This window comes from Amphiprion ocellaris, chromosome 1, assembly GCF_022539595.1.
Source record: "Amphiprion ocellaris isolate individual 3 ecotype Okinawa chromosome 1, ASM2253959v1, whole genome shotgun sequence".
NCBI classification, from domain to species: Eukaryota; Metazoa; Chordata; class Actinopteri; family Pomacentridae; genus Amphiprion; species Amphiprion ocellaris.
Genome location: NC_072766.1, coordinates 19,964,006 through 19,979,741, shown reverse-complemented (window position 1 = coordinate 19,979,741; position 15,736 = coordinate 19,964,006). Strand labels below are relative to the sequence as shown.

General features: G+C 36.4%; 1 protein-coding gene across 1 annotated transcript in view; it reads right to left on the bottom strand.

The window, feature by feature from the left end:
• LOC129349184 (bromo adjacent homology domain-containing 1 protein-like) overlaps positions 1–8,244 on the bottom strand; it is a 12,378-nt gene extending 4,134 nt beyond the window's left edge. The window contains 1 exon segment of the mRNA XM_055011689.1: positions 8,187–8,244. Coding sequence (XP_054867664.1) covers positions 8,187–8,244 — 58 coding nt within the window.
• Between the last annotated feature and the right edge of the window lie 7,492 nt (positions 8,245–15,736).

Here is a 15,736-nt window from a genome sequence, read left to right as displayed (position 1 = left end):
TGAAAAATGGCACTTTTTTTCCGACATAGTATAGTAAGGCGTTTTTTTTGCGCCAAAATTCATGATGATTTTTTTTCAAAGAAAACATTACCATAGTGATTTTCACGCCCTCCTTTGCATTATTTCATCATATGGCACGTTTTTACAACATGTTTGAAAAATGGCATTTTTTTCGACATAGTATAGTAAGGCGTTTTTTGTGCGCCAAAATTCATGACGATTTTTTTTCAAAGAAAACATTACCATATTGGTTTTCACGCCCTCCTTTGCATTATTTCATCATATGGCACATTTTTACAACATGTTTGAAAAATGGCACTTTTTTTTCGACATAGTATAGTAAGGCGTTATTTTTTGCACCAAAATTCATGATGATTTTTTTTTTCAAAGAAAACATTACCATAGTGTTTTTCACGCCCTCCTTTGCATTATTTCATCATATGGCACGTTTTTACAACATGTTTGAAAAATGGCATTTTTTTTCGACATAGTATAGTAAGGCTTTTTTTTTGCGCCAAAATTCATGATGTTTTTTTTTTTCAAACAAAACCTTTCTGGAGTGTTTTTCACGCCCTCCTTTAAATTATTTCATCATATGGCACATTTTTACAACATGTTTGAAAAATGGCATTTTTTTCGACAGTATAGTAAGGCGTTTTTTTTGCGACAAACTTCATGATTTTTTTTTTCAAAGAAAATATTACCATAGTGTTTTTCGCGCCCTCCTTTACATTATTTCATCATATGGCACATTTTTACAACATGTTTGAAAAATGGCACTTTTTATTCGACATAGTATAGTAAGGCGTTTTTTTTGCGCCAAAATTCATGATGATTTTTTTTTCAATGAAAACATGACCATAGTGTTTTTCACGCCCTCCTTTGCATTATTTCATCATATGGCACGTTTTTACAACATGTTTGAAAAATGGCATTTTTTTTCGACATAGTATAGTAAGGCGTTTTTTTTGCGCCAAAATTCATGATGTTTTTTTTTTTCAAAGAAAACCTTTCTGGAGTGTTTTTCACGCCCTCCTTTACATTATTTCATCATATGGCACATTTTTACAACATGTTTGAAAAATGGCACTTTTTTTCGACATAGTATAGTAAGGCATTTTTTTTGCGCCAAAATTCATGATGATTTTTTTTTTCAAAGAAAACATTACCATAGTGTTTTTCACGCCCTCCTTTACATTATTTCATCATATGGCACATTTTTACAACATGTTTGAAAAATGGCACTTTTTTTCGACATAGTATAGTAAGGCATTTTTTTTGCGCCAAAATTCATGATGATTTTTTTTTTCAAAGAAAACATTACCATAGTGTTTTTCACGCCCTCCTTTGCATTATTTCATCATATGGCACATTTTTACAACATGTTTGAAAAATGGCACTTTTTTTTCGACATAGTATAGTAAGGCGTTTTTTTTTGCGCCAAAATTCATGATGTTTTTTTTTCAAAGAAAACCTTTCTGGAGTGTTTTTCACGCCCTCCTTTGCATTATTTCATCATATGGCACATTTTTACAACATGTTTGAAAAATGGCACTTTTTTTTCGACATAGTATAGTAAGGCATTTTTTTTGCGCCCAAATTCATGATGATTTTTTTTTCAAAGAAAAGCTTTCTGGAGTGTTTTTCACGCCCTCCTTTACATTATTTCATCATATGGCATGTTTTTACAACATGTTTGAAAAATGGCATTTTTTTTCGACATTGTATAGTAAGGCGTTTTTTTTGCACCAAAATTCATGATGATTTAAAAAAAAAAAAAACAAACATTACCATAGTGTTTTTCACGCCCTCCTTTGCATTATTTCATCATATGGCACATTTTTACAACATGTTTGAAAAATGGCACTTTTTTTTCGACATAGTATAGTAAGGCATTTTTTTTGCGCCAAACTTCATGATTTTTTTTTCAAAGAAAACCTTTCTGGAGTGTTTTTCACGCCCTCCTTTACATTATTTCATCATATGGCACATTTTTACAACATGTTTGAAAAATGGCATTTTTTTTCGACATAGTATAGCAAGGCATTTTTTTTGCGCCAAAATTCATGATGATTTTTTTTTTCAAAAGAAAACCTTTCTGGAGTGTTTTTCACGCCCTCCTTTGCATTATTTCATCATATGGCACATTTTTACAACATGTTTGAAACATGGCACTTTTTTTTCGACATAGTATAGTAAGGCGTTTTTTTTGCGGTAAAATTCATGATGATTTTTTTTTCAAAGAAAACATTACCATAGTGTTTTTCACACCCTCCTTGGCATTATTTCATCATATGGCACGTTTTTACATGTTTGAAAAATGGCACTTTTTTTTCGACATAGTATAGTAAGGCGTTTTTTTTGCGCCAAAATTCATGATGATTTTTTTTTCAAAGAAAACATGACCATAGTGTTTTTCACGCCCTCCTTTACATTGTTTCATCATATGGCACGTGTTTACAACATGTTTGAGGAATGGCATTTTTTTTCGACATAGTATAGTAAGGCGTTATTTTTTGCGTCAAAATTCATGATTTTTTTTCAAAGAAAGCCTTTCTGGAGTGTTTTTCATGCCCTACTTTACATTATTTCATCATATGGCACATTTTTACAACATGTTGAAAAATTGCATTTTTTTTCCGACATAGTATAGTAAGGCGTTTTTTTTGCGCCAAAATTCATGATGATTTTTTTTTCAAAGAAAACCTTTCTGGAGTGTTTTTCACGGCCTCCTTTACATTATTTCATCATATGGCACGTTTTTACAACATGTTGAAAAATTGCATTTTTTTTTCGACATAGTATAGTAAGGCGTTTTTTTTGCGCCAAAATTCATGATGATTTTTTTTTCAAAGAAAACCTTTCTGGAGTGTTTTTCACGACCTCCTTTACATTATTTCATCATATGGCACGTTTTTACAACATGTTGAAAAATTGCATTTTTTTTTCGACATAGTATAGTAAGGCGTTTTTTTTGCGCCAAAATTCATGATGATTTTTTTTTTCAAAGAAAACCTTTCTGGAGTGTTTTTCACGACCTCCTTTACATTATTTCATCATATGGCACGTTTTTACAACATGTTGAAAAATTGCATTTTTTTTTCGACATAGTATAGTAAGGCGTTTTTTTTGCGCCAAAATTCATGATGATTTTTTTTTTCAAAGAAAACCTTTCTGGAGTGTTTTTCACGACCTCCTTTACATTATTTCATCATATGGCACGTTTTTACAACATGTTGAAAAATTGCATTTTTTTTTCGACATAGTATAGTAAGGCGTTTTTTTTGCGCCAAAATTCATGATGATTTTTTTTTCAAAGAAAACCTTTCTGGAGTGTTTTTCACGACCTCCTTTACATTATTTCATCATATGGCACGTTTTTACAACATGTTGAAAAATTGCATTTTTTTTTCGACATAGTATAGTAAGGCGTTTTTTTTTGCGCCAAAATTCATGATGATTTTTTTTTCAAAGAAAACCTTTCTGGAGTGTTTTTCACGGCCTCCTTTACATTATTTCATCATATGGCACGTTTTTACAACATGTTTGAAAAATGGCATTTTTTTTCGACATAGTATAGTAGGGCGTTTTTTTTTTGCGCCAAAATTCATGATGATATTTTTGAAAGAAAACTTTTCTGGAGTGTTTTTCACGCCCTCCTTTGCATTATTTCATCATATGGCAGGTTTTTACAACATGTTTGAAAAGCCGCATTTTTTTTCGACATAGTATAGTAAGGCGTTTGTCTTGCGCCAAAATTCATGATGATGTTTCTTTTCAAACAAAACTTTACCAAAGTTTTTTTCACGGCCTCCTTTACATTATTTTATCATATGGCACAGTTTTACAACATGTTGAAAAATCGCATTTTTTTTTTCGACATAATATACTATGGCGTTTTTTTGCGCCAAAATTCATGATGATTTTTTTTTCAAAGAAAACCTTTCTGGAGTGTTTTTCATGGCCTCCTTTACATTACTTCATCATATGGCAGGTTTTTACAACGTTGAAAAATCGCATTTTTTTTCGACATATCATACTATGGCGTTTTTTTTGCGCCAAAATTCATGATGATTTTTTTTTCAAAGAAAATCTTTCCATAGTGTTTTTCACGGCTTCCTGTACATTATTTCATCATATGGCACGTATTTCCAACATGTTGAAAAATGACATTTTTCGACATAGAATACTATGGTAGTTCTTTTTGCGCCAAAATTCATGATTTTTTTTTCAAAGAAAACCTTTCTGGAGGGTTTTTCACCACCTACTTTACATTATTTCATCATATGGCACGTTTTTACAACATGTTGAAAAATCACATTTTTTTTCTCGACATAGTATACTATGGTGTTTTTTTGCACCAAAATTCATGATGATATTTTTTCAAAGAAAACCTATGACGTTTTTAGAGTGACATGCTATTCTATCACGTTTTTTGGACGACATGCTATCCTCTGACGTTTTTTGGACGACATGCTATGCTCTCATGTTTTTAAAGCAACATGCTATACTATGACGTTTTTAGAGCGACATGCTATACTATGACTTTGTTGAGCGACATGCTATACTATGATGTGTATTAGAGAGACATGCTATACTATGACGTTTTTTGGACAACATGCTATACTATGACGTTTTTTGGACCAAAGGCTATTCTATGATATTTTTTGGATGACATGCTAAACTGTGACGTTTTTTGGGGGACATGCTATACTATGATGTTTTTTGGACACATGCTATACTATGACGTTTTTTAGACGACATGCTATGCTATGATGTTTATTCGAGAGACATGCTATACTATGACGTTTTTTTAGCGACATGCTATACCTATGACGTTTTTAGAGTGACATGCTATACTATGACGCTTTTTGGACGACATGCTATACTATGACGTTTTTTTGGGCGACATGCTATAACACGACGTTTTTTGGATGACATGCTATACTAATACATTTTTTGGGTGACATGCTATACTATGATGTTTTGTGGACAACATGCTAAACTATGACGTTTTTTGGGGGACAAGCTATACTATGACGTTTTTTGGAAGACATGCTATAGTATGACGTTTTTTGGACAACATGCTATACTATGATGTTTTTTAGACGACATGCTATACTATGATGTTTATTAGAGAGACATGCTATACTATGACGTTTTTTAGTGACATGCTATACCTATGACGTTTTTAGAGTGACATGCTATACTATGACGCTCTTTGGACGACATGCTATACTCTGACGTTTTTGAGCGACATGCTATAATACGATGTTATTTGGACGACATGCTATACTATGACGTTTTTTGGGCGACATGCTATAACGCGACGTTTTTTGGACGGCATGCTATACTATGACATTTTTTGGGCGACATGCTTTACTATGGCATTTGTTGGACGACATGTTATACTATGACGTTTTTTGGGGGACATGCTATACTATGACGTTTTTTGGACGACATGCTATACTATGATGCTTTTTGAACGACATGCTATACTATGACTTTTTTGGACAAGATGCTATGCTCTGACGTTTTTAAAGCGACATGCTATACTATGACGTTTTTAAAACGACGTTATACTATGACGTTTTTAGAGCGACATGCTATACTATGAAGTCTTTTGGATGACATGCTATACTATGACGTTTTTTTGGACGACATGTTACACTATGACGTTTTTTGGGGGACATGCTATACTATGACGTTTTTTGGGGGACATGCTTTACTATGGCATTTGTTGGACGACATGTTATACTTTGACGTTTTTAGAGCGACATGCTATACTATGACGTTTTTTGGACGACATGCTATACTATGACTTTTTTTGGACGACATGTTATACTATGACGTTTTTTGGGGGACATGCTATACTATGATGTTTTTTGGGGGACATGCTATACTATGATGTTTTTTGGACGACATGCTATACTATGACGTTTTTTCGACGACATGCTATACTATGATGTTTTTAGACCGACATGCTATACTATGACGTTGTTTGGACCAAAGGCTATATTATGATGTTTTTTGAGCGACATGCTCTACTGTGACATTTTTTGGACGACATGCTATGCTATGACATTTTGTTGAACGACATGCTATACTATGATGTTTTTTGGACGACATGCTATACTATGATGTTTTTTGGACGAGATGCTATGCTCTGACGTTTTTAAAGCGACATGCTATACTATGACGTTTTTAGAACGACATGTTATACTATGACGTTTTTAGAGCGACATGCTATACTATGAAGTCTTTTGGACGACATGCTATACTATGATGGTTTTTGGACGACATGCTATACTATGACGTTTTTTAGACGACATGCTATACTATGACGTGTTTTGGACGATATGCTATGACGTTTTTAGAGCGGCATGCTATACTATGACGTTTTTGGGGGACATGCTATACTATGACGTTTTTTGGACGACATGCTATACTATGATGTTTTTTGGACGAGATGCTATGGTCTGACGTTTTTAAAGCGACATGCTATACTATGACGTTTTTAGAACGACATGTTATACTATGATGTTTTTAGAGCGACATGCTATACTATGAAGTCTTTTGGATGACATGCTATACTATGACTTTTTTTAGACGACATGCTATACTATGACGTGTTTTGGACGATATGCTATGCTATGACGTTTTTAGAGCGACATGCTATACTATGACGTTTTTTGAATAACATAGTCAAAAGTATACTATACTATACTTTGACATTTTCTGAACTACATCCTGTACTATGGTGTTATCCATAGAGTGCTTTGGTTACATGTTGATTTATAATCTAGATTTTTTTTCATTTGTTTTTTGAGGGGATTACCACAGACCTGACCGTGAACATTGTTGACACCCACCTGAGGGAGACGCTGCCTAAGATCTCAAGGCTGCTTGGTCGTGGCCACAGTTTTATGAACTTAATGAACCACATTACAGGAACACAACACACTTCAGCTGTTGACAGGAAACAACACAAACATCGTTAGCTTGATGCTACATTTAGCTGCTCATCGGGACTGGTCAGCTAGCTCGGTTAGCATCGCTATTTCACATTAAAGCTAATATTCACTGGATGCTAACTCTCTTCTCTGGTCAAGACACACACAAATAAACTCCACCAACATCTGGAGTGCATGGAACACATTATATCTGACGCTAAAGTTGCATATAAAGCGCATTGAAAGCGGCACCGATACGAAAATAAACATTTACTTACCGAACAATCAGAGTCCTTTCAGTGTTTGCTGGTAGAATCAGCCGAGAAAACTGGTTAAAACAAGCCAAAGGGCAGGAAAACTGTCTGTGGAAAATGTTCTGCTGCTTCACCGATAAATAAACCAACAGTTATTATATCAGAATTAGTCCAAACGAGGAGAGCAGTCTCTGCTGCTTCCTCCATAGAACCAGTCAATCATTCCAGACCGGACTGTCAATCAAGTAACCCCACCCCCTGGCTTCGCAAAACTTTAATGCTCTATATAAAATTCAATATTGATTTATTTTAAGATCGGCCACCTGATCTCTCATTTTGACCATGAAAACTAACGGGAAAAAAGTGCATTCTATGCACTGTACTCTGTTTGGCTCCACACTTGCTGATGACCACTTCCGGTCTCAGAAAATGAAAAAACGAACCATTTTCGTTTGTCTCTTACTGATTTTACTTTTTTGTTATTCTAAATATAAAATGACAATCAAAGCATTTTTAAAATTTCGTATATCCTTTTTTGATCATGAAAAGGAAAAAATGCCTTGTATTTCAATTTAAATTTTTGTATTTAAAAAAAAATACCCACTCGTTTTTTGTTATTCAATACCCTTTTCAGAACGGAGAATCCAAATTCCAAAATATACACGGACCCAGAAGACACTCTAGAGGTTACTGCTCCAGCTCCACTGAAGGATACCTGGTTATACACAAAATAAGATGTCTCTGGGGCATAGGCTACAGTTAAGTAAATCCAACATAGTAATAACTGGACTGCCATCTTCCCTTTGGACACACATTTTAGCCAGTTAACAGCAGCCCTCAGCTGCTTTGTACTCAACCATTTTCACTCCAGCATAGCCTCAGGACAATAATCAGTCATACTAAACGTTGCAATTCTGATATACTCCACTGGGGGGCAGTGTGGCCTTTCCCAATGCTTATGAAAAAGCCGCACACTAACCTGGTGCCACTCCCATTAGGAGAGACTGCTGCCTGCTCACGTACTGCTCTGACCTCATGCCTGATGTATCCATGCATGAGTGCTTGTATATAAACCACCCTGCATTCCTACAAATGAATGTTACATTTACAGATGGAGAAAGTGAAGAACAGAAAAGAAAAAGATTTCAGATTAACAAAAGGTATGCAATTAAAATACAAAATGTGCGAGAACTGCGTGTGACCATGTATACAGTGATCCGTGTGTCATGGGTGAATGAGTAATCCTGAGGGTCTGTGGGTGCACATGGGAGGACGACAGACAGTCATTAAAAGAGAGCCTGAGAGAGAGGAGGTGATGGAGATAATAAGGTGAGATGAGGCCATGGGACTTAAGACAGGAGCACTGAGGCGACATCACATGGCTGAATCTCCTGAGGAGTTAGATAAAAGCTTTCGCTGAGCGGCAGAGAGGTCGACCTCACTATCTTCAGCCACTCATCACTGTTAATCAGAGGGCGAGGCTCTTCTGCATATAGGTCCAGGAGGGGACAAATACACACACACACAAAAACACAACTCACTCATGCACAAGCATATCAGCAAATACAGGCATGCATCTTGGTGCTTTACTGTACTCATCAGTGCACCTGTCTGAATATGTAAGGTGTATTGTTACTGTGTGTGTTGTGCTTCTGTCCTCCAGCAGTGGCGTGGTCTCTAGTTCAGCGAGCCTCATATTTCATCAGAGAGGCAGGCGAGTGGAGTGGAGAGTCAGGTGAGGGCTGTACTAATGAGGTAGAGCTCGCTGCCTGTGGGGAAATAACTGTGTGAAGTTCTTGAATCAGCCCATTCATTCTGCCTCTTCCTGCTCCTGCTACTACACTACTACGATTTCCACTTTTCAGAGACAGCCCTGCTCAGCTCACCGCTGAACTGTATGAGCTCCCTGATCAAAGCATACAACAGAAGACCCCCTGGGTTGACAAGTAGTTGCAAACTGATCTTTTTGTTTGGAGAAAGTGGGGATTTTGGTAAGAGGTAGCCACTGTAAATAAAAGAAAGAATGGCTCAGACACCAGGACCAGATTAGAAACCACAAAATACCTTTGTACGAGGACACAATGAGTAGATGTTCATTTATTAATAACATGACACTTCAACCAGTGTTTTTATAATCTTTGCCAGACAAATAAACACCAAGACCAACCAGTCTGTATATGCTTAATATGTCTAAACCCTTATAAGCATGACAAGCATTAGGTTTATGTTACAGTTTGTTTGTTTGGATATTGGTTCATTTACCTGCAGCCTCTTACGCTAAAAGCATTACATTGTCTGCATTCCCTTTATTTTTTGCTTTATAACCCAATATAAAAGCTCCCGGTGTCTTAGTGGGATGTACGACATGTGGTGGGGACATCATGGGCACAGGTCTGGCGCATGACCTTACCTGAATGTCATTCCATGTCTGCTGAATTTCTTACTGCTTACCATTATATAAAACAGGAAAACAAGGGAGAAAAATCTTAAAATTAATACATGAGATCATCCCTTTTGTAGAATGCATATCAGGATCCATATTCTGCATCGTGTGTGCACTTGAAATTGAATCTGTTTCCTTCTCATTGTGAAAAATAAGGTACATGTACAGTGTGGCCCAGTTTTGGTGTCTATCATCGTCTACATTTGCCTCCGCTCTTTCCATGCAATCGCGTAGCTATTGTCTGAAATTACTGTAAGAATTAACGCTACTTACAGATAAGACATTTTCTCAATGTCAGCCCCACCGCGGGTTATAACCTGCCAATCAAATATTCCCCAAACTAAACAGAGACAGCCTGAGGAGAAAGAGAATGAGGAAGGATGAGGTAGAAGATAAATGAATGAAGTAGGGGAGAGGGGGATTTGAGAGGAGGATGAATGTGGAGGAAGTCATCTGCTTTATTTGAACTACATATATCTGAAATTATATTCAATCCTGTGTGCTTTGCAATAAGCTTTAATGTACCCTATAAAGTAGTTGTAAAAGGGGAACTCACTGGGGCATGGCTGGCAGAAAAACCAGGGAGCTGTCAGTAATGGCTCTGGACTGTTTGCCCTAGCTTCTTCGTTCCCCTGAGATCTGTGTGCTGCTCTCCATTCACTGTTGGCTGGCCACAATTGGACCCCAGAGGGGGAACGGCTTTAAAATGCACTGTACACCCTGTTTTTTACACTACAGCTAGGGGAAAGATGCTGTCCTGTTATTTGAAGTGTAAAAAAGGTGTGTCCTTGACTCCCACCTGGATTGAATGGAAGAACTTTATTATATTGCTAAAATGATGAAGTGCCACTACAGGAGTATTATGATTGAGATTAGGTTGCTCTTTGAAATTTTGTTTTTTCTTTTTCCAGTCTTCTCATTTATTTTCCCATTTTGCTCAGTTCAAACCATTCTGTTCCATGGCCTTATAAGATGCCCTTGTAGGTGAATGTCTTGAATCTGGTAATGGACTGACAGTAAGCCCGTCTCACTGGCTTTATGTTGGGCCAACAGCGAGCTGATCCAGCTACAGTTGTGAGCCAACCATGGCAATGAAAACTTCTAGCTTTCAGCGGTGCATGTGGATTAAAGCCTGCATGTTGCCTGCCAGTGAGGGTTTGCTGAGAGTAGCGCTGGCTCCTGGCCATCAGTCATCCGACAGGGGTTTTACTTGCCCTTACATTATATCCAACTCTGACCCGATGTCAGAGCTGCAGGAGCTCAAATCTCTGCATACATTACACCGGGTCTGACAGACTTATATAAACACACAGGTTTCCTAAACTCGAGGGATTCATTCTTCCAGTGTCTATGTCTGCCAGCAATGCAAAGTTGACAGTCTGCAAGACTGTCGGCAGCAGTGACAGCCAAGTTTATGTGGCTAACTCTATCCAAGCTATGTGAGTTACATGTGAGTCTACAAGGTAAATTCCTCTGTATAACTGTCATAAAGACACAGGGAATATAATAGAATATGACAGAAATAACTCGCATTTGCTGAGAGAGCAAAAACAAAAAGTCATACAGCCACTTCTTGGACAATGAACATAATTTACGGGCATGTGGTGTTTCTTGTGGCAAAAACCTCAAGGCTAAATAATCACATTAAAAACAGGCACAGCCTGGTGCACAGATTTCACTTATCATCCAGTACAAGTGAAAAGTGAAATGTCTCCAGAGCATGTCGACTAAATCACATATTATGGTCAGTTTCTTTAAATAGTGATAATAGTGTGCAGGTTTATACATTTTTTAGGCTTGAGTTGCATAATAATGTCTAGTTCTGCCTTAAAAGCATAAATGTGGACCTTTGTGTAGTACAAAGCTGGGTGCTGACTGTGGCAGCGTTTGGTAGTGCAGCCTTGCTAGCTGGGCCTGATGCAGGAGACTTATTTCCACATCAGTGAATGGTACAGGCTGAATCTCAGTGGGCTGGGTGACCCACTTTTTACAGCTCTCCAAGTATGTGTTAGCATTGTGCGCTGCACATCACATAGCACTCGGCCGTTATCTGGATTCACTCACAAGTCGCTGCCAGCTTCTCATGGCAAAAGACAAGGACGACAGTGAGGCCCCCGCTATTGACGTCACGTCCCAAATAGCATCAAGAACATCATTAAAAATTATTTTCTGTACATCTTACACAGGCTGTCACTGTCGTTCAGCCATTACCGCCCTGTGGTGAAGAGGCTCGGTTAGTGTAGCAGCTGTAGCTGAATTAAAGTTACAAATTAAAGAATTGCTTTAAATGTTGGCTTCTTTGTGATCTAATGTTTTCCTACTATTGCTGTGCCACATACAGTGCAATATTAGATGTATCTACAGTTGAATGAACCTAACTGTCTTTCTGATAACTGTTTTAGAGTGATTACTGATGACAAACTACAGCTGGGCTATAGTTGAAATTAATATAATATAATATAATATAATATAATATAATATAATATAATATAATATAATATAATATAATATAATATAATATAATATAATATAATATAATAAAATATAATATAATATAATATAATATAATTACTATGAATCAATAAGTGACATCAGCTCTGTGACATCATCAAAACATTGTGGAACTTAGTTCATATCACATAGACTACCAGTCTACAGTGAGAAGCACTATTTTCTAGGTGACTTACAGATGAGGTCCCAGAGTTTGTATCCGTATGGACTGAGGAGGTGATGAAGTGACACTCCTCTCACTACCTGCTGACACCCCTGAGTTTTCACAGCAGTATTGGTCGGCGTTGATCGGCCTTCGAAACTCTTCCCTTGAAGCTGATGTTTAAATATACCACAAACAGTATTTTAAAGTAATAAGTAGTTGGGTCCAGAGCTAATCAAAGCTTTTTCCAAAACAACAGCTGAGGAATGTTAGTTTTGGCTTTTTCAGATTAATACAGACATACAAACAAGTACTTAATTGACAATTGGACAGTAGCTTTTAAAGTAGTGGATGAAATCAGAATTTTTGTAATATTTATTAACTAATTAGAAATATATTAAGTGCTTTTAACTGATCTTGGTGTCATTTTAGAATTCTGTTTGTAAATGTCCTGAAGATTTTATAAATTTTTATAATTAAATCACATGTCACCTGTCAACTACATGTTACATCATAATAAAGAAAAATCAAGAAAATCCAGCTAACACCATTTAACTGTCACACGTAGCAAAACTGCTTTATAACTGCTTTAATCCAACACTACATCAAGCTAAGTTTCGGCACAAATCCAAAGGACTGATCTGCAATAAAGGTAAAACAAGGACATCACTCAGAATAATGAAAGATCAATAATTCCATTACTCATGATATAAAAACATAGTATTTAGTAATGTCATGTTTTCCTATATGGTATTTTCCAGAGGCTAAGTTCTTGAGGAAAATAAAGGGAATTACAGAGACTCTAACAATGGAGGAATCTGCAGCATGAGAAGCTATAAAGATAAAGTTGGCAGTTTGGAATTTCCCACTGAAGAAAAAGTGGTCCCAGAAAGTCAAAAAGGAGTGTACGGACAAAGAAAGCGTCTTTAGAAGAGAAGAAGATCAAGGCAACTCTCATGCATCCAACACCATATCCCTGTGTTAAAAGATGATTTTGGAGGATTGTCCCATCACCTTTTCTCACTGTTAATGGAGAAGGGAAGCCTGCACATCACTGTGATGTCAGCATGAAGACACACAGAGAGCCTTCAATGAGGGTTTTGATTCAGCAACAGAGCAATACACTGATGACTAAAAGAAAGAGCCAGAAATACATTGACCCATACTGACACCAGCTCCAGAAAAAGATCATACAGATGTGATCAGAAGACCCAATAAACTTCCTCATGTCCCAGTCCTTACACACAAGGATAGCGTTACTTTTAAACCAACAATTCAGTGAGAAAGTATGGTTTTACCTTGCCGACAATCCTTACACACAGTATAGATAATGGAAGGATGGATATTTTCTCCAAAGGCTCAATTTAGCCCTTACCAGGGGTAGGTTGAGACAAGAAAACACTTTTTTTGTAAAGCTGTATTTTAAAAACAGTTTATTTTATATCCAAACCAATTATTCCTAGGGATGCCCCACGTCCTGAAGTATATGTACGTGTTTTATTTTTGGATGTTACTGTCATATCTCCACTGCTACGACATCTCAAGTAAAAACGGGTTCATTTTACCCCACTCTCCCCTAATACATTCTATAAACTTGACCAGTCCAAGGATGACGGTTGCTTAATTGTTTAAACCAGTGTATGGGAGAAACTGTCAGGTAAAACAAAACTGAAAAACTCTCAGCTAAACCTCTGATTAGACCTATTAAAAAGGCTTAGCTTCCTATTAAAGTAATGCTTTGAACTTAGATTTTCAAAAATAGTCTTTTGCGCCCAGTATTACGTAACAAACTATTCAGGGCAGTCAGGGCATATGACACATAAACAAGCAAAAACATCATTAAAATACAGAGCAAGGTGAAAATGGTACAAATAATTGAAGATCTAAATTGCAAGGATAAATATCACTATTCAGCAATGCCAAAAAAAAAAGCTTTAAATTGGAGACCTAACCTTGATAAATAGCCTTTACTTATTGTTTAGATAATATCCCAGTTCTTCCAAATATAGTATGTTTCTCAGCTCCCTAAGGCACGAGTCAGACTGTTTGCAGGCTACTCTTTCCAATGTTACAGGTTTTTCTGCCACAACCATACACAAAGATCTGGATTCACAGTAGTAGAACAGGCATCTGAAATTTAAATATATCCTTCCAAACTGACTGGATCTTTGGGCATGCTCACAGAGTGTGGAAGAAGGTGCCCTATCTGTGTTACACTTATTACAGGTAGGAGATACCTCAAGGTACTTCTTGTGTAATCTTGGTTTTGCATAATAAAGTCCATGAATGACCTTGAATTGGATTATTATATGTCAAGTATTAATATTGGTACTCCCCCCAATTCCCTATGTTATCTGTAGGAAGGACAGTTGAACGCAATTTGAGTCTGGCACACGATAGTTCTGCTGCTCAAACTTGACTTCATTTACACATGCTGTCTGGAAGTTCAGTAAGTTCTCATCATCACTATGGACTATAGTTGGGACTCAACGTACTAATAACAGCAATAAAGTTAGGGGACCATACGGATTTTGAGAGAATGTAAAAATTCAGACATGACATTTTTTTTCAATCTTTAATATGGTGTCCTTTTTTATGTAAAATTACCAAAATATTCATAATAATATAATCATAATAAAAATAAATCAAATGCTTGAATTTTTGTGACAATCATACTGAAGAAGTAGCTGTTTTTCACCTACTTCTTCAGTATGATTCTCTAATTTAAGTTTCTAAGTTTTAAAAAAAATAGCATAGTCATTCAGTTGATAAATTGCTGCAGTTACTCTGAGCAACACTACTGCAGTTTTTGTAATGATATTTTTTATGTTTCATATTCATAACTAATGTTAACCAGGGTTGGTTACTGCTGTTACAGGGATTTGTGTGCCAGCTACACATATTTATCAAAGTATGAATCCATAAAAATTAAGCAAATAATAATTTATAACAGCAAAACTTTCAGAATAAAATATTCAACCCACCACACAAGCACAGCAAGTCACACGAGTCACTTAGTCGTCTAGTTAAAGGAATACAGAGGGGCCTTTGAAATAGTAAGTCCTAAAATGCATTTTAACACATCTATACACTAATAAACAGTCATAGTCTTGATAGAAGATGGACTGCCAGTCTGCTGTTGTCTGCTTTATCAAATTTTGCAGTGAACTGTGGAAAATAAGTCACAGGATTTACTAAATGTAGGCAATTTGGTTTTTATTTCAGTGCTTGCACTTTGGACTAAATTATTCATTCAATAATGTTCTGAGAAGTATCTCCCTAAAATACCTTCTATGTATCATTATTGTTTCATAGCAGTGAGGTCCTGAAGAGCTAACTTGCCTACAGCCACGGTGCTAATAACTAGAAATAGTCTAAGTGGGTCAAATTATAGTCCGTACTGCCCATCCACAACAGCTGTTGTCTCAGGTGT